At 34.7% G+C, this 18,939-nt stretch overlaps 1 protein-coding gene across 4 annotated transcripts in view; it reads left to right on the plus strand.

Annotated features, from left to right (window-relative positions):
* CAMK4 (calcium/calmodulin dependent protein kinase IV) overlaps positions 1–18,939 on the plus strand; it is a 253,623-nt gene that overhangs the window by 106,202 nt on the left and 128,482 nt on the right. For 3 of the 4 annotated variants that reach the window (XM_012473933.3, XM_064376208.1, XM_012473934.3), the window contains exon 2: positions 5,912–5,990. In XM_012473933.3, coding sequence (XP_012329356.2) covers positions 5,912–5,990 — 79 coding nt within the window. Of the gene's footprint in view, positions 1–5,648; positions 5,663–5,911; positions 5,991–18,939 lie in introns of those variants that run through there. The other variant, XM_021667483.2, reaches the window with a different exon arrangement.

Here is an 18,939-nt window from a genome sequence, read left to right on the forward strand (position 1 = left end):
GTGATTTTAATTTGCATTTCCCTAATGACGAATGATGCTGAGGATCTTTCTGTGTTCTTATTTGCCATCCTTATATTTTCTTTGGTAAAGTATATGTTTAAATCCTTTTTCATTGGAAATAACTATATATTATGTAGTGTACTATATGATATTCTAAAATATGTATACATTGTGAAATAACAAAAACACGCTAATTAACATGAATTACCTCATTTTTTAATGGTATAAATATTTAAGAACTACTCAGTAACTTTCAAGTATATAATACATTATTATTAACTATATTATTAAGAGCACTTGAATTTGTTCCTCCTTGCTAATGAAACATTTGTGTCCTTTAACCAACATCATATCTCTCCAGTCTCTCCACTCCAAGCCTCTGGTGTTTGTAGGTTGTCGGTTTACCCTGTTGATAATTTATTTTGCTGTGCAGAAACTCTTTAATTAGGTCCAATTTGTCAGGTTTTGGTTTTGTTGCAACTTTTTTTGAGGACATAGGCAAAAATTCTTTCCCAAGACCAATGTCCGGAAAGGTGGTTCCTTGATTTTCTTCTAAGATTCTTATAGTTTGATGTCTTACATCTCAATCTTTAATCCATCTTGAGTTAACTTTTGTGCATGGTGAAAGGGAGGATCCAGTTTCATTCTTCTTCATATAGCTAGCCATCTATCCTAGCACGATTTATTGAGTGGGGAGAACTTTTCCCATTGCTTGTTTTTGTCGAATTTGTTGAAGATCTGATGGCTATAGGTGTGTGGCTTCATTTCTGGCTTCTATATTCTGTTCCATTGGTATACCGTGTCTCTTTTTATTTGAGTACTATGCTGTTTTGGCTACTGTATCCTTATAGTGTATTTTGGAGTTCGATAATGTGATGCTTCCAGCTTTTTTCTTTTTGCTTTGGCTATTCAGGCTCTTTTTTGAATGCATATGAATTTTAGAAGAGTTTTTTTGTAATTCTGCGAAAAATGATGTTAGTAGTTAGATAGGAATAGTGTTGACTCTATAGATTGCTTTGAGCCATAAGCTTTGCCCATGTTTTAATCAGGTTATTTATTTTCTTGCTGTTGAGGTGTTTGAGTTCCTTGTGTATTTTGGATATTAACCCCTTATCAGATGTATGGTTTAAACATATTTTCTCCCATTCTGTTGGTTGTCTCTATACTCTGTTGCCTCCTTGGCTGTGCACAATCTTTTTAGTTTGATGTAATTCCAGTTACCTATTTTTGCTTTTGTTACCTGTGTTTTTGAGGTCATATCCAAAAATTATTTCCAGGACCAGAGTTATGGAGCTTTCCTTCTATTTTTTCATTTAGTAGTTTTACAGTGTCAGGTATTACATTTGTATCTAATTCATTTTGAGTTGATCTTTGTAAATGGTGTGAGTTAAGGGTCTTATTTCATTCTTTTGCATATGGATAGCTCATTTTCCCAGTACCATTTATTGATGAAAATATTCCTTCCCAATTATGTGTTCTTGGCATCTTTGTCAAAAACCAATTGGCCATAAATATGTGGATTTATTTCAGGGATCTTTATTTGTTCCATTGCTCGATGTGTTTATTTTTATGCCAGTACCATGCTGTTTGATTACTATAGCTTTGTAGTAAATTTTGAAATCAGGTAGTGTGGCATTTCTAGCTTTGTTTTTTTTGCTCAAGATTACTTTGACTATTTGGGGTCTTTTGTGATTCCACAGGAATTTTGGAATTTTGATTTGTGTGAAGAATGTTATTGGAATTTTGATAGGGATTACATTGAATCTGTAGATTGCTTTGGGTAGTATGGACATTTTAACAATATTAATTCTTTCAGTCCTTGAACACAGGATATCTTTTCATTTATTTGTGTCTTCTTCAATTTCTTGTATGACTGTGTATAGTTTTCAGTATACAGATCTTTCACTTCTTTGTTTAAATTTATTTCTAAGTATTTTATTTATTGTAAATGGAATTATTTTCTTGATATCTATTTTGGATGGCTTTTTATCAGTATATAGAAACCCAACTGATTTTTTAATGTTGGTGTTATATCCTGCAACTTTATTGAATTCATTTATTATTTCTAACTGTATTTTGGTAAAGTCTTTAAGGGTTTTTGTGTATAAAATCATATCACCTGAAAATACAGACAATTTAACTTATTCTTTTTTTATTCAGGTTTCTTTTATTCCTTTGTCTTGCCTAGTTGCTCTGGCTAGGGTTTCTATTACTGTATTGAATAGAAGTGGTAAGAGTGAAAATCCACATCTTTTTCCTGATTTTAAAGGAACAGCTTTCAACTTTTTACCATTGAGTATATTAACTGTGCGCTTGTCATATGTGGCCTTTATTGTGTTGAGGCATGTTCTTTCTATATGTAATTTGTTGAGAGGTTTTATCATGAATGATGTTAAATTTTGTCAGATGCTTTTTCTGCATCTATTGAGATGATCATATGATTTGTCTTTCATTTTGTTAATGTGGTGTATCACAGTTACTGATTTGAATATGTTTACTTTTTCATCCCCGGGATAAATATCACTTGATCATGGTGAATGAGCCTTTCAATGTGCTGTTGAATTCAGTTTGCTAGTATTTTGTTGAAGATTTTCGTATCTATGTTCATTGAGGATATTTTCTTTTCTTGTAGTGGTCTTGTCTGGCTTTGATATCAGGGTAATGGTGGCCTCATAAAATTAGTTTGAAAGTATTCCCTCCTCTTCAGTTTTTGAAAGAGTTTAAGAAGGATTGATATTAGTTTTTTAAATGTTTGGTAAAATTCAGCAGTAAAGCCTTTAAGTTCAGGCTTCTTTTTTTCCTTCTCCTTTCTTTTTTTGATGGTAAACTATTAGATTTTTTATCTTTTTATTCTTATTGTTCAGATTTTCTCTTTCTTCATGATTCAGTCTTGGTAGGTTGTATGTATCTATGAATTTATTAATTTCTTCTAGGTCATCCAATTTGTTGATGTATATTTGTACATTCTAGTCTCTTAAGATCCTTTACATTTCTGTACTATCAGTTGTATATGATCAGATATTTTGCTCATTTTAATGTGTTTTTCTTACTGAGTTTTGAGAGTTCTTCATATATTCTAGATACAAATCCTTTTAAGATATCTGATTTATAAATATTTTCTCCTATACTTTCAAAGAGCAGACACTCTTAAGTGAAGTTTAATTTATTTACTTATTCTTTCATTTATTATATTTTTTGTTTTGTATCTAAGAAATCATTGCCTAACTAAAGATCACAATACTTTTTTTCTATGTTTTTGAAAGAAATTTTATAGTTTCTGTTTTGCATTTCTATCTGTGATCCATTTTGAGGACTTTTTAATATAAGTTTTAAGGTATGGATAAATTTTGTTTTTATCTATTTGCCTATATCTGTCCAGTCATTCAAGTACTAGTTTTTAGAAAAACTGTATATTTTTTTGTCAAAAAATTGCCTTTTTACCTTTATCAGAAAAGAATCCATAGTATATGTGTAGGACTATTTTTGGATCCTTTTCTTTAAAAAAAATAGTAAAAATTAAAATTACACTGGGAATACACAAAGAATTACATGAAGAACATATGAATATTTCCTTGTAAAAATTGTAAAAATATAGAAATATGTGACAATGAGAGTAAATGCTTATATAGGCCTTACTGTGCCGAGCATCATTCTAAATGCTTTAAATAGATTAGCACATTTACTCTTTACAACAATTCATGAGCTATGTACTGTTATTTTTTCCATGTTATAGATGGAAACACTGAAGGCAGAAAGAGGGCATGTAACTTGCATGTGATCATATAGCTAGTAATTGTTGGAGCTGTGTTTTTAATCACCTCATCATTTTCCTTCACCTCTACCCCAATCCAATGCCTTACCTCAAATATGACAACTGTTCTTTATTTCATTTGCAACTTAATTTACCTACATAAAACACAGGTAAAAAACATTTTGTTTGTATTCATGTCTATTCTTTTATAACTTTGAAGCGACTATGTAATCTGAAGTTTTGGTGTAGAGTTTTTACTAAATGTCACTTAGTATAATTTAATTGGTAGGGCTAGTCTATTATTCTATAATTCTTGATGAGAGTTCATCTAGTTTTCCTATCGACTGCTGAGACAATGTATTGAAGTTTCCAAGTTTATTTGTGGATTTTAAAATTTCTCCTTTTAGTTCTATAAGATTTTGTTTAATGTATTTTGAAACCCTGTTGTTAGGTGCATACATATTTATATTTATTATGTTATTTTTAATAGTTGACCACTTCATAATTAACGTCCCACTTTATCCTTTTGCTAAAATTTACTTAGTCTCATATTAACAAGCTGTTTCTGCTTTTGTATGGTTAGGGTTCGTGTCGTATCCTTTTACCAGGTTTGCACCAACCTAATATATCTTTTATTTTTTAACCTATTTATTCTTATATATTTAAAATGAGTTTCTTATACACAGCATATAGTTTGGTCTTGATTTTTTTTATCCAATGTGCTCTTAACTTTTAATTCATGGTTTACAAGGTTTACATTTAATGTAACTATATGATTAGATTAAAAACCATCACGTTGTTATAGCTGTTTTATTTTTTAAATCTATTATTTTGTTTTTGCTCCTTTGCATTCTGTCTTGAGTATTTCATTTTAGCTCCATTATGAATTGTTGTTGATTTTTCTGTTAAATAATTATTTTAGTCATTGCCCTAGGTTACATAATATGCATCTTTAATCAGAATCTATGTTTAAATAATGTTAGACTACCAGACATGTAGTTTAAGGATTTAACAACAGTGTTTCCCAATTTCTTCCTTCCATCATTTGTGCTGTTGTTGTCTTACATACATTTTATTTTTACACATGCTATAAACACAATGCATTTTTAATGTTTTTGCCTTAGTTATCTTTTAAAGCAATTTAAAATAAGGAAATGAATTTTATATTACCTTCATTTATTCTATTTCTAGAACTCTTTATTACTTTATGTATATGTCATACCTTACCAAGGTGTTAAAAATAAATGTTAATATTTTTAACTATTTGCATTTAAAACACACCAGTCTTTGACTTCTCTTGGCTTTGTTAAAAATTTGTTGTCTTTAGATAGCTGGGAATGTGTTTTATTTTTATACTTCTTTGTGCTCACTTGGAATTTCAGGACCATAGGACTGAGAATGTTATAAGAGGTCCTTTGGCCTATTCTTCAGTCTAACAAGTTTACTGTTCTTAAGATGTTTCTAGAAGCTCTCTTTCTGAAGTTGAAACACAAGCCTATTTGGTCTATTCTTCTCTTTTATCTCTCTTTCTTTTATTCCTTTACTTGTCGTGGTGTTTGGAGCATTTGGACCATGTTGTCCTGCTTTTTAATGCTTTCTTATCAATAATCCTGCACATATATAAAGACAGTTATGGAGTGTCTTCTTACTGTCTTCTTTACAGATTACCATCTCTTCTATACATTAAAAAGCAGGAGGCGGTGTCCCAGCTCCCTTACCAAATTGTGGAAGTGCAAACTATATAGAGTGCTGAACTTAAACCCTCTCCCTAAAGTCATATGGTTTGTTTTATTCCAGGCATGTACCTTTAGGAGAGCTCTGGGATTCTGAAATTGGGTGGGTTTCCTTCAAAAACAACGTTCACCTGAGGATGTGATTTATTCCAGAGCCTTCTCAGTGCAGTAGCCCTAGGTATGTTATTTGTATAGGGATAAGGCAGAAAGAAAAGAGCAAGCTAGAAAACCTAGACTTTTCTGAGCAAACTATATTCAGTTGTGATTTAAAAAGAAGTACTCTTGACAGCCAGGGCTGGTTCTATAGTAGAACTTATAAGCACTTGTCAGTTAACTCGGGTTATTGCAAGAGAAACCTTATTTTCAAGCTTTCCCCTTTAATTCATGTCCAAAGTATAACATTTTCTTTTTGTCTTTTTTCCCCCAGGGGTGCTACATCCATTGTGTACAGATGCAAACAGAAGGGGACCCAAAAGCCTTATGCTCTCAAAGTGTTAAAAAAAACAGTAAGTTTATTTCATTATATAATGGCATTTCTAAGGAGCCTGTGACCTGGAGAAGGCAGGAACCTGACTTGAAGAACAAAGGGGCCAGAGAGCTTCTATGTGCAAGTGACTTGTTTGACTCTTGATTATGGGAGTTGCAGCCCAAATAGGTTGTTGCCTGGTGGAAATTGCATGAGACTTTGAAAGCAACTGGATCTCTGATTGGATGTGGTTGTGGAGAGAAGTTTGGCAAGAAAAACATTTAGAATTGGCAGGTAGACCTTATTTTGTATATCAGCCATGCTCTTGGAGATACATAAATATATGTGTGTGTGTATGTGTATATGTGTACATATATACACACACACATACACATGTAAAATAATTTCAATATTTAAATATTTAAACCACATTTTAATATGTTAGAAAAACTTGCTATTGAAAAGAATTTTAAATAAAACACAAATGTATTTGTTAAAGGAGTCATCAGATTCTAATTTGCCTTGATTTTCAAATGTTACACTTGCTTCAGTAGAGTATAATTGAACAAATGCTAATGTTTCTGGGACTGAACCTGCTCATCTAGAAGTTTGTACTGGGAAAAACAGAAAGGTTTTTGTTTGGGGGTTGTTTCTTTTGCCCTACACTTATAGGTAAGCTGAGGAGGCAAAAGTGACTTAGGCTCATCTCTAATGAGTAAGAAACACAGCAGATGGGAGTTCAAAATATAAATGCCAGCATTTATATATAGATAGTGTAATACTATCTATACCCCAGAGAGTATTTTTCCATTTTAATGCCCTACTTGAATTTTGTGTTCTTAGACAGTCTCTACTCATAAAACCACAAAAAGACAAGATACTGTTTTCTAGCACATTCCTTTTCAAATTTCATGTGAACAAATATGTGAAATATATATATATATATGTCTATATCTGAAAACCCAGTTGTAAAGTATGTTGAGAAGTATCATAAATTTTGAAGTCAAATACATTTTTTAGGCCAAGGAATTTTTTTTCCCTAAAGGCAGCTTAAAATTAACAGCTGTTTATGTATTGTCTGGCATAGGAAAATTTTAGAATCTCTTGTAATGAAGAGCATAATGGTACAAGGTTTTCAGCCAAATAGAAATAGAATGGCATTTTAAACAATCTGTTAGATTGTTTAAAGTCATAGCAAAATAACAAAGACAGTTTAATGAAAGTTGGTAATAATTTAAATGGCAATTGCTACTAATGATTTCTATATTCTGAATTTTCTGTTTGGTGTAGGCAATGATTTAAGTTATTCCACAATGTAGAGGAATCTTTTGATTGATAAGATTTTGAATTTTCCCTTAATTTAATTTCTTATAGTCATAAAATTTATCTGCGCTAAGGATTATTAAAACTTTGATGAAATAGAATTTCGTGTTAAATATCTATTTTTTATGAAAATAAAATGACATGTTTTATCAGCAGTCACACACAAGATGTTTTAGGACTTGGTTTTACCATTTCTTGTTGGTTGAAACGTTGTCAGTGGAAGCTCTTAAGTTTAATTAGATCCCATTTTTCTATTTTGGCTTTTGTTGCCATTGCTTTTGGTGTTTTAGTCATAAAGTCCTTGCCTATGCCTATGTCCTGAATGGTATTGCCTATGTTTTCTTCCAGGGTTTTTATGATGTTAGGTCTTATGTTTAAATCTTTAATCCATCTGGAGTTAATTTTTATATAAGGTGTAAGGAATGGGTCCAGTTTCAGCTTTCTGCATTTGTTAGCTAGTTTCTCCAAACACCATTTATTAAACAGGGAATACTTTCCCCATTGCTTGATTTTGTCAGGTTTGTCAAAGATCAGATGATTATAGGTGTGTAGCATTACTTCTGAGGCCTCTGTTCTGTTCCACTGGTCTATATCTCTGTTTTGGTACCAGTACCATGCTGTTTTGATTACTGTAGGCTTGTAGTGTAGTTTGAAATCAGGTAGCGTGATGCCTCCAGCTTTGTTCTTTTTGCTTAGGATTGCCTTGGCTATGCAGGCTCTTTTTTGGTTCTATATGAAGTTTAAGGTGGTTTTTTTCCAGTTCTGTGAAGAAGGACAATGGTAGCTTGATGTGGATAGCACTGAATCTATAAATGACTTTGAGCAGAATGGCCATTTTCATGATATTGATTCTTCCTAACCATGAGCATGGAATGTTTTTCTCTCTATCTGTTTGTGTCCTCTCTGATTTCCTTGAGCAGTGGTTTGTAGTTCTCCTTGAAAAGGTCCTTCATGTCCTTTGTTAGTTGTATTTCTAGGTATTTTATTCTCTTTGTAGCAGTTGCGATTGGGAGTTCATTCATGATTTGGCTCTCTGTTTGTCTATTATTGATGTATAGGGTTGCTTGTGATTTTCGCACATTGATTTTGTATCCTGAGACTTTGTTGAAGTTGCTTATCATCTTAAGGAGATTTTGGGCTGAGACGATGGGGTCTTCTAAATATGCAATCATGTCATCTGCAAATAGAGACAATTTCAGTTCCTCTTTTCCTAGTTGAGTACTCCTTATTTTCTTGCCTGATTGCTCTGGCTGGAACTTCCAATACTATGTTAAATAAGAATGGTGAGAGAGGGCACCCTTGCCTAGTGCCGGTTTTCAAAAGGAATGCTCCCAGTTTTTGCTCATTCAGTATGATATTGGCTGTGGGTTTGTCATAGATAGCTTTTATTATTTTGAGATATGTTCCATTGATACCTAGTTTATTGAGAGTTTTTAGCATAAAGGGCTGTTGAATTTTGTCAAAGGCTTTCTCTGCATCTATTGAGATAATCATGTGGTTTTTATCTTTGGTTCTGTTTATGTGATGGATTACATTTATAGATTTGCATATGTCAAACCCACCTTGCATCCCTGGGATAAGGCCCACTTGATCGTGATGGACATCTTTTTGATGTGCTGTTGCAGTTTATTTGCCAGTATTATACTGAAGATTTTTGCATTGATGTTCATCATGGATATTGGCCTGAAATTTTCTCTTTTAGTTGTGTCTCTGCCAGGTTTTGGTATCAGGATGATGTTGGTCTCATAAAATGAGTTAGGGAGTATTCCCTCTTTTTGTGTTGTTTGGAATAGTTTCAGAAGGAATGGTACCAGCTCCTCTTTATACATCTGGTAGAATTCAGCTGTGAACCCATCTGGACCTGGCCTTTTTTGGTTGGTAGGCTATTACTGCTGCCTCAACTTCAGACCCTGTTATTAGTCTATTCAAGGATTCAACTTCTTCCTGGTTTAGTCTTGGGAGAGTGTAAGTGTCCAGGAATTTATCCATTTCTCCTAGATTTACTGGTTTATGTGCTTAGAGTGAAGCAACAGAATGGGAAAAAGTTTTTGCAAACTACCCATCTGACAAAGGGCTAATATCCAGAATCTACAAAGAACTAAAACAAATTTACAAGAGAAAAACAACCCCATCAAAAACTGGGCAAAGGATATGAACAGGCACTTTTCAAAATAAGACATTTATGTGCTGTTTTTGGCCAACAAACATGAAAAAAAGCTCCTCATCACTGGTCATTAGAGAAATGCAATTCAAAACCACATTGGGATACCATCTCACACCAGTTAGAATGGCAATCATTAAAAAATCTGGAGACAACAGATTCTGGATAGGATGTGGAGAAATAGGAATGCTTTTACACTGTTGGTGGGAGTGTAAATTAGTGCAACCATTGTGTAAGACAGTGTGGTGACTCCTCAAGGATCTAGAAATAGGAATACCATTTGACCCAGCAATCCCATTACTGGTTATATATCAAAGGATTATAAATCATTCTATTATAAAGACACATGCATGCATATATTCATTGTGGCACTGTTTACAATAGCAAAGACTTGGAACCAACCCAAATGCCCATCAATGATAGACTTGATAAAGAAAATGTGGCACATATACACCATGGAATACTACATAGCCATAAAAAAGGATGAGTTCATGTCCTTTGCATGGACATGGATGAATCTGGAAACCATCATCAGCAAACTGACACAAGAACGGGAAACCAAACACTGCATGTTCTCACTCATAAGTGAGCATTAAACAATGAGAACACATGGACACAGGAAGGGAAACATCACACACTGGGGTCTGTTGAGGGCTGAGGGGCTAGGGGAACCATAACAGGGGGTGGGGAGGTTGGGGAGGGATAACATTAGGAGAGGTACCTAATGTAGGTAAAAGGGGATGGAGGAAGCAAACTACCATGGCATGTGTATACCTATGTAACAATCCTGCAAGATCTGCACATGTACCCCAGAACTTAAAGTATAATAAAAAAAAATTGTCGGTAAAATGGGTGAAGGGCTATTTGTTTTTCATAGTTGAGGAAACTTTGAGATGGAAGAGACATATGAAACTCTAGGAAATAAACACTAGAAATCACATGTGATGCTCAAGAATTTCCCAGGACAACAGGCTGGTTTAAAAATCATTGGCTTATGTCAAAAGTTTTTGATAAATTGGAATAAGAGGTCAGTGGAGCCATTTGGTGGGTTCATGATGTATATTCGTTGGGCAAGCACAGCTCTGGTTTGTCCTCACTGTCTTCTCGCTGTTGTGAAAACATCTCCCTCAGAAGACAGGCAGGAAGAGCCTGTGAACGGGAACAAAGTGTCAGATGGAGCTGCAGAGTGGTGCTGTAAGGCAGATGTTGTCAAACACAGTTACTGCTGTGCCAAATGGAATGAGAGAAAATGCCCTGGAGAAACCTCAGCTTTGAATGTGAATTAGATAGAATCCCCAGTATTGTCTCCTAGGATAAACCATGCACAGAGATGTGTAAATGAGAGAAATAGCAGGCAAAACCTCAAAAAGCAGTTGCCTCTAGCATTTCATTCCTTATCAGTCATGGAGATGGAAATTTCCTTATCTAAAGGAAATGAATGAAGCCTAAGAATCTATTTATAGAGGAAAAGTGATGTGGGGAAAATATTTTCTTAGAGAATTCAACCAAGGGGTCTGCTCCTGAAGGGGAAAAAAAGGGTTCAGAAAGCTTGAATTATGTATGTAATCTATTAGGCTCAACAACACAAAATTGCCTTTATTAATGCAATTTTTTACTTACTTCTTGGCCTTCAAAAATGGCAATTTTATGTGGTCCAACTAACAACTTTAAGATTACTGTATTACTTCAATGGATGGTTCCTGTCCTCATTTTACGACTATACTAAGCCCAAGAGCCATCTATCTGTCTGTCTGTCTGTCTGTCTGTCTGTCTGTCTGTCTGTTTCCATCCATCTTAGTTTCCTAGGGCTGGCCCAACAAACTACTACAAACTAGATGGCTTAAAAGAACATAAATTTATTCTCTTACAGTTGTGGAGGCTAGAAGTCCAAAATCAAAGAGCTGGCAAGGTTGGTTCCTTCTTAGGGCTCGGAGGAAGATCTGTTTCATGCCTCTTTCCTGGCTTCTGGTGACAGCCAGAAATCCATGGCATTCCTTGACTTGTAGATCATCATTCTAATATCTGTCTCCAGTTTTTACTAAACCAAACTTGAGCCAGCTCACCCAGTGTGCAGAAAAAAAAAGAAAAACACTTAACACCAGGACTTGTAGTGAGAGAAAGTGAGGCTTTTATTGCAGGGTGACAAGCAAGGAGAATCAGGCAACTCACACTTAAGATCCAAACTCCTCGATGGCTTATGAGCAAGGGTACATTGTAAAAGGCAGGGTTACATATCAGGAAAGCAGAAGTAACAGGCAAAATCATCAATATATGAAAGTTATACATTGCTTTGGCCCAAAAAGATGGGAATATCTTAAAGTAGAGGCTTACAAATAGGTGGATTCTGAGATTCTTTGATTTACAGTTGGTTAGGGAAGCAACATTTTGTCTAAATACCTGTGGTCAGAAGAATGGAATGTTAAGATCTGGGCTTTGGGCATGACTCTACAGGCTTTCAGGGAAGAAATTTACAATAAGGATGGTAGTCAGTGTTCACTTCTTAGTTCCTCCTTATCTGAGGTCTACATGACAGTGGTTGGCATTTTTCATCTGGTGAGGGTCAAGGTTTCTGAAGAACAACTCAAGGATATGAGATGCTATCTTTAGTTTCTATAAGGAACCAAACATCTCATAACGCTAACTTACTTGGATAACAATTGTTTAAGCTATTATTACCTTTTTGCTCAGTGGATTACTTATATTTACTATTCAAATTTCTGGTTGCAGGGCTAGCTAGATGCCTGGAATCTCCCTAGAAGGAACTCAATATTTTTATTTTATCTCCTTGCTGGGAGGCCAGGGGAGACTGGTGGTCCCCTAAGAGGGGTTCTTGCTCCCTCTTACAAGGTCATATGGCAGTCTTCTCCCTGTGTGTCTTTACATCATCCTACCTCTGTGCGGGGCCCTGTACAGATTTCTCTCTTCTTAAGAAAATAAATACCAGCCCTCTTAGAGTAGGGACCCACCCTACTCCTGTATGACCCAATCTTAACTAAACTAATTGTATCTGCAACAACACAATTTCCAAATAAGGTCACATTCTGAAGTACTGAGAATTATGATAATGCCCCTTTTGAGGGAGATTTAATTCTACCATATCTATAAGGGAGGGCTTTCAAGATGAATTTCAAAATACTCCATTCAATATTTTATCTGAAGATGAGTAAAACATAGCATATTTAAGAAAGTTAATAAACATAAGGAAATCCATCTAACTTATAAATAATTTAATGTGTAAATATTTTTAAGTCTGAGAAAGACTTCCTCAGACTTTCTCCTAATATGAATCCTCTTTCTTAGGATCTGTTTAAATACATTTCCATAGGAGTTTACACAATTCAATTTTGTGGCAATATGAAGGTCTTCTCTCACAGCTTAATAAAATAATTAGGAAGAATGTGGTTTACACTAGCAATAAGAGACTATTTTTCCATAAAAAAACCCTGAGCATCATTGAGATTTTATTAAGTACTCAAATGTCTGGGTTTTAATAGGTGAATGCTCTGACTTAGCCATGGGAAAACAGACTAAAGCACCAGCTCTTGTGGAGAAATCTTATGGTGGTCACGTGCAGGACTGAGTCAACTCTGATAATTAACATAAAGTAAATTGTCATGTTTAGACAACTGGATATTATGGATAGTAAAATATCCTTGTGAGAAATTAACAGGTAATTATAATATGAAACATACTTTAAGTTAATATATATTTTATAAATGGGTATAACATTATATATTTAATATATAGTTACATTTCAAAGAATTGGAATATGTTAAATTACGTATCAGCCAGCATCATAAAGTCTTCAATTTACTTTCAATGGTTAAACAACAACAAAAAATTTTATGTGTATGCACAGGTGTAGGGAGAGAGGAAAACCAAATATGGCAAAAATAAACAATTATTGTAGTATATTAGCGTTCATTCTGCTATTTCAACATTTCGGATACATGAGCATTCTCATAATGAGAAGTCTGGGGAAAAACATAATTCAGCATTGAGATCCTGTTCCATAATTGAACATTTCTTCTGGCTATTCAGAAAGCATTTCAAGATCTTGCACTCTCTAAATGTTATGACAAACATCAGTGACTCACTGTTATAAATATATTGCAGTGCCAGAAAATAGAAAATGATAATTGAACCGACTTTTTATTGTGTTGAAAAACACCTGTATATTTCCTGTAACAATATCCATTTGTCTCATTGTGTCATTAGTGGGGATAAAGCTTTGACGATATTAAGAGTAAACAAGAGAGGAAAATGGATTGAAGTGCCTTTTTGGTTGTTTATTTGTTTGATTTTTTTTTCCCCACTTAGTATTAGTGATTCTTGTACTGAAAAAGTCATCAAATCCCTAGGTATGACATTCATCCTCTCCTCTTGAGTAGGGATGGCTTAAGTGCAATTTTTGTTGCCCATAAATATTGCATTATCTTGTATGTATTGTCTAATTTTCTTGAAATTATCAGTGGAAATTTAACTTTGAACTTTGTAAATCATGAATCAAGGGTGAAGGAAACAAGCCCTTTAGTTTTTCTACTGTATATGATATTTGAAGTAGAGTAGAAAGATTTTATTAAGCTATTTTGGGTCATTAAAGGATTTTGACAGATATGGCTAGTGGGGACAGCCAGTGTTTTACAAGATGTAACCTCTTTATTGATGTTAAATGATGAACTTAAAACTGTATGAAAGGAAAAATATAAATTCAAGAAAGTGTCAAAATTAGAACAAATTAAGCAGATGGAAACTTCAACCTGGACTGAATTTTGCTGAGTTAAATGGAATCTCAGCTTTTGAAGAATGATGTGATGATGATGGACTCTCTATTCTAGGAGTAATTCATATGAATTATAGTTTACCTTTCTTCCTTAGGGGTACATAGCTCAGAGTGTATCTAAATGACCACACATCAGGCTATAAATGTGACTTATTTTCAAGGAGATGAATTGAGATTTAAGAAAATTATACTTCACCAATAATTTATAGTATCTCCAGAATTTTGAAACAGATATTTGAACTTCAGAATTCAGGTGAAATTTGTAGCTGTGTAACTCAACTCTTGGAAAAGCTTGCATTAATTTAACTGTAAAATGTATACCTCTCATGAAAGACCTATTATTGAGTCTGAGATCTAATCTCAGTGTGTAAAATCAGAGTTTCTAGGTATTCTGACTCTCCTTAAAAATGGCTATGGTGGCCAGGCGCAGTGGCTCACACCTGTAATCCCAGCACTTTGGGAGGCCAAAGTGGGCGGATCCCTTGAGGTCAGGAGTTTGAGACCTGCCTGGCCAACATGGTGAATCCCTGTCTCTACTAAAAATAACTTTTAATAAATTAGCTGGGCATGGTGGCAGGCACCTGTAATCGCAGCTGCTTGGGAGGCTGTGGCAGGAGAATTGCTTGAACCAGGGAGGCAGAGGTTGCAATAAGCCAAGATCTCACCACTGCATTCTAGTCTGGGCAAGAGAACAAGGCTCCATCTCAAAAAAAAAAAAATGGTTATGTAGTAGTGGGATGATGTTATGGGGTGTGCTACCAGACAAATTGAATTTAGGATCACTTTTACCACGTACTAATTCTATGACTTTGCAAGTTATAGACATCTCTCAATCTGTTTCTTCATCTTTAAAATGGGTTCAAGAGCTAGGTTAGAGTGTTCTACTGAAGGTTACAATAAATATTTCCCAGCACATAGGAAGCATGTAATACATGATGAACATTATTGTTATTAATTGGAATGAGTTCACAGAGATATTTCATAAGAGTACCAATTCATTCTACTTAATTTTAATGTTCTCATTAGCTTGACTTAAAGTCAAACAGTTTGTAGCACAGAGGATTCTTATGCACTGCTGTGTAAACAAAATTAATTACATTGTTTTTGGAGTACTTTTGAAATTACTGCTAAAGTGGGTTCGTATTCTATCATTGCTATCAATAAAATGTAATGTGGCACACAATAAGAATTTCCGATCCTATGACCTTCTACTTAGGTAAATTTCGGATGCCTATAATACCTAGATTTAAAACACTTTCAACCCTAAGCTCTTTTCTGTGTGATTCTTACCTTGGAGCACTGTACCTAGGTCCACAATAGAAAAGCAGTTCCAGGTTTAATTTTGTATATTTTAGTTATTTTAATACCGATAAAGTTCTGGAAAGGTTTTGCTTAAGTAATGTGATGAAGATTCACCTAGTAAATGTCTCAAAATTTTACAAAATTTTCCATAAATGCTAGTTTGATTTTTTATTCTCTTCCCAGTTAATTGAAGAACCATGCATTGTGATTTGTTAATCATTCTATGAGTTGGTTTTTAAGTTCCATTTATTTTTCCTTACATTCTTATGAGTTAGCATTTGAATATATAACTATGATGTTAAAGGGGAATCTGAAGATTAAGTTACAGACTGCATAGGCTTTATTCCAATTTCTTGGTGGATGAATCTCCAGCATGTCTCCATTAGAGATTTTCAGATTTCTCAGTTTTAAGATAGGAATAACACAATTTATACCACTGGGTAAACTGGGTATTACCTGAAGTGAAATACACACACACACACACACACACACACACACACACACACGGATAATACAATTTATAGGGATAACATAATTTATACCGCTGGGTAAACTGGGAATTACCTGAAGTGAGATACACACACACACACACACACACACACACACACAGACAGACACACGCAGACACACATATGCATTTGTATTGCCTGGCATATATTAGACATTCATCAAAGGTGGGCTCTGTTCCCTGTTCTAGCCTTCTTTTTCTTTGTAACTTTTATATGTCATGTCAACTTCCCCAGATTTCTTTAGGAAGAATATACTACATGTTTATAGAGATGTACTATATTAATTGGCCAAGTGATGAGAATTGACCAGTTGACAGACATTAGCTCCCACATCCACCCATCTTTTTATACACAGGTACACATGTGTGCATATCTCTTTATAAGGAAACTAGCAACTTGGATTTTTTTTGGGGGGGATGGATTCTCACTCTTGTTGTCCAGGCTGGAGTAAAATCGCACTATTTTGACTCACTGCAACCTCCGCCTCCTGGGCTCAAGCAATTTTTCTGCCTCAGCCTCCAGAGTAGCTGGGATTAAAGGTACATACCACCACGCCCGGCTAATCTTTGTATTTGTTTTTTAGTAGAGATAGGGTTTCACCATAATGGCCAGGCTAGTCTCAAACTCCTGACTTCAAGTGATCTGCCTGCCCCAGCCTCCCAAAGTGCTGGGATTACAGGCGTGAGCCACTGCACTGGCCACAACTTAGAATTGAAATTACTTTATGATTTTTAAATGGTACTCATACAAATAATATGTCATACTTTGTGAGGTAGGTGCTATTACTATATTATGGATGCATCTCCAAGAGATTAAATAGCATAGACTTGGTGGCTTATACAATAGAAATTTATTTTTCACAGTTCTGGAGGCTGAGAAGTCCAAGGTCAAGGTGGCAGCAGATTTGGTGTGTGGTGAGGGTATTCTTCTTGGTTTGCAGAAGAGAATCTTCTCACCATGAGTTCAAATTCAAAAGAGCAGAGAGTAAGCAAACTCTCTTTTGTCTCATATAAGGGTGCTAATCCTATCATGAGGGCTCCACCCTCATCATCTAATTACCTCCCCGAGGCCCATCTCCAAATGCTAATACACTGGGGATTTAGGCTTCAACATGAATTTTGGGGGTACACAAATACTTAGTCCACAGCAATCACCAACTTGCCAAGCACCGATAGCCTTAATAATATAAAAGTATTTAGAAATTAATGAAGAAAATCCCCAAAGCCCTAATAAAAAATTAAAGTAGCTGTTATTTATTGGATGTGTATAGTGTGCCAGAGACTTGTGGACTCTCAGTGAGTCCACGTGAGAAAACTAAGGGTCAGTATCTTGTTCAAACTCGTGCTGTTCACAAATGGCAAAATATTTGGAAAGATACTATTTGGAAAAAATAAAAATGATAATATTTTATAGCCATTAACAATAAAAATAACCTTAAATTAATAAGACAATACTTTTTACTCCTATCTTAGTTTGTTTGTGCTGCTCTAACATAACATCACAGACTGGATAATTTGTAATGAACACAAATTTACTGGCTCAGTTCTGGAGGAGGCTGAGAAGTTTAAAATTGTGGGGCCAGCATGGCCTTCTTCCTGTGTCATCTAATGGCAGAAGAGCAAAGAGAGGGGAAGAGAGAGAGAAAGAGGGTACCAAACTCATGCTTTCATAAGGGAACTACTGTTGCAATAAGAACATTAATCCATTCAGGGGAATGGTGTCCCATCACTCTCTTCAGGCCCCACCTTTCAACATCACAGCATTGAGGATCAAGTTTCTAACACGTGAACTTTGGGGAACACGGTCAAAACATATCACTGTTAACTAAACAAAGAATAAACGTTAATATCCAGCTTTGCCCAGGATTTGGGAAAAGGATTCCCTCACCTTCTGTGGATAGAAGTGCAACATTGATGTAGACTTTCTGAAATTGTTCCCCATTCCTCATTTTGCATCACCTGCGATAGGAAACAGTTTCTCAGTGATAAGGGTAGGTGTGGTTGGAGGTGATGCTCAGAGTATATGGTTTATAGAAAGCTAGGTACCTAAATAGAGAATCTGAAATGGTAATAACTATAATATATTGAGCAATTACTGTGTGCCAGGAACTTTGCATACATTATTGCAACAAAAATGTGTTGTATGCAAAAATAAATAATCTTATCTTTCCTCACATAGTCTTTGTAAGGTCAGTCTTGGTTTCTGAGCTCAAAGAGGCTAACTGCCCACAACCACTGACATAGTAAATACAGAGCAAGATTTTGGAAATGGATTTGTCTGATTTCACATTTTTTTCTGTCTCACTAAGTGAAAAGTACATAAATTAATGTGTGACTGCTTGAGGTCCTTACTATATGGATATTATTATCATCCTCCAAGGAAAATAGCTAAATATGTCAAAGAATAAAGGAGGAAAAATAACCTTAGGAAAAAAATACCTGTAAATATTTTGAGCAGCATTTAAATGAGACTTCTTGGGAGAAGGAAAATTGTCTCTGTAGATTATATGATCTTATCTATAGAAAACCCTAAAGACTCCACAAAAAACTATGTAAGAACTGATAAATTATTTTAGTAAAGTCTCAGAATATATAAATGAAGTACAAAAAATAAGTTGTTTTTCTATACATTAGCAACAAACTATCCGAAAAAGAAATTAAGAAAACCATCTCATTTAAGAAAATAATCCTGCCAATTGCAGCAACATGAATGATCTTGGAGGACACTATGCTAAGTGAAATATGCCAGACGCAAAGTCAAATATTGCATGATCTCACTTATATGTGTAATTTCAAAAGTTGAACTCAGAAAGAGTAGAAGGATGATTATCAGGGGTTGAGTGTGGGAAAAAATGAACATATGTAGGTTAAAGGGTACAAACTTATGTAAAATGAATAATTTCTACAAATCA

The sequence above is a fragment of the Aotus nancymaae genome, unplaced genomic scaffold (assembly GCF_030222135.1).
Source record: "Aotus nancymaae isolate 86718 unplaced genomic scaffold, 86718_ANA_hifiasm-v0.15.2.pri h1tg000014l, whole genome shotgun sequence".
Classification (NCBI taxonomy): domain Eukaryota; kingdom Metazoa; phylum Chordata; class Mammalia; order Primates; family Aotidae; genus Aotus; species Aotus nancymaae.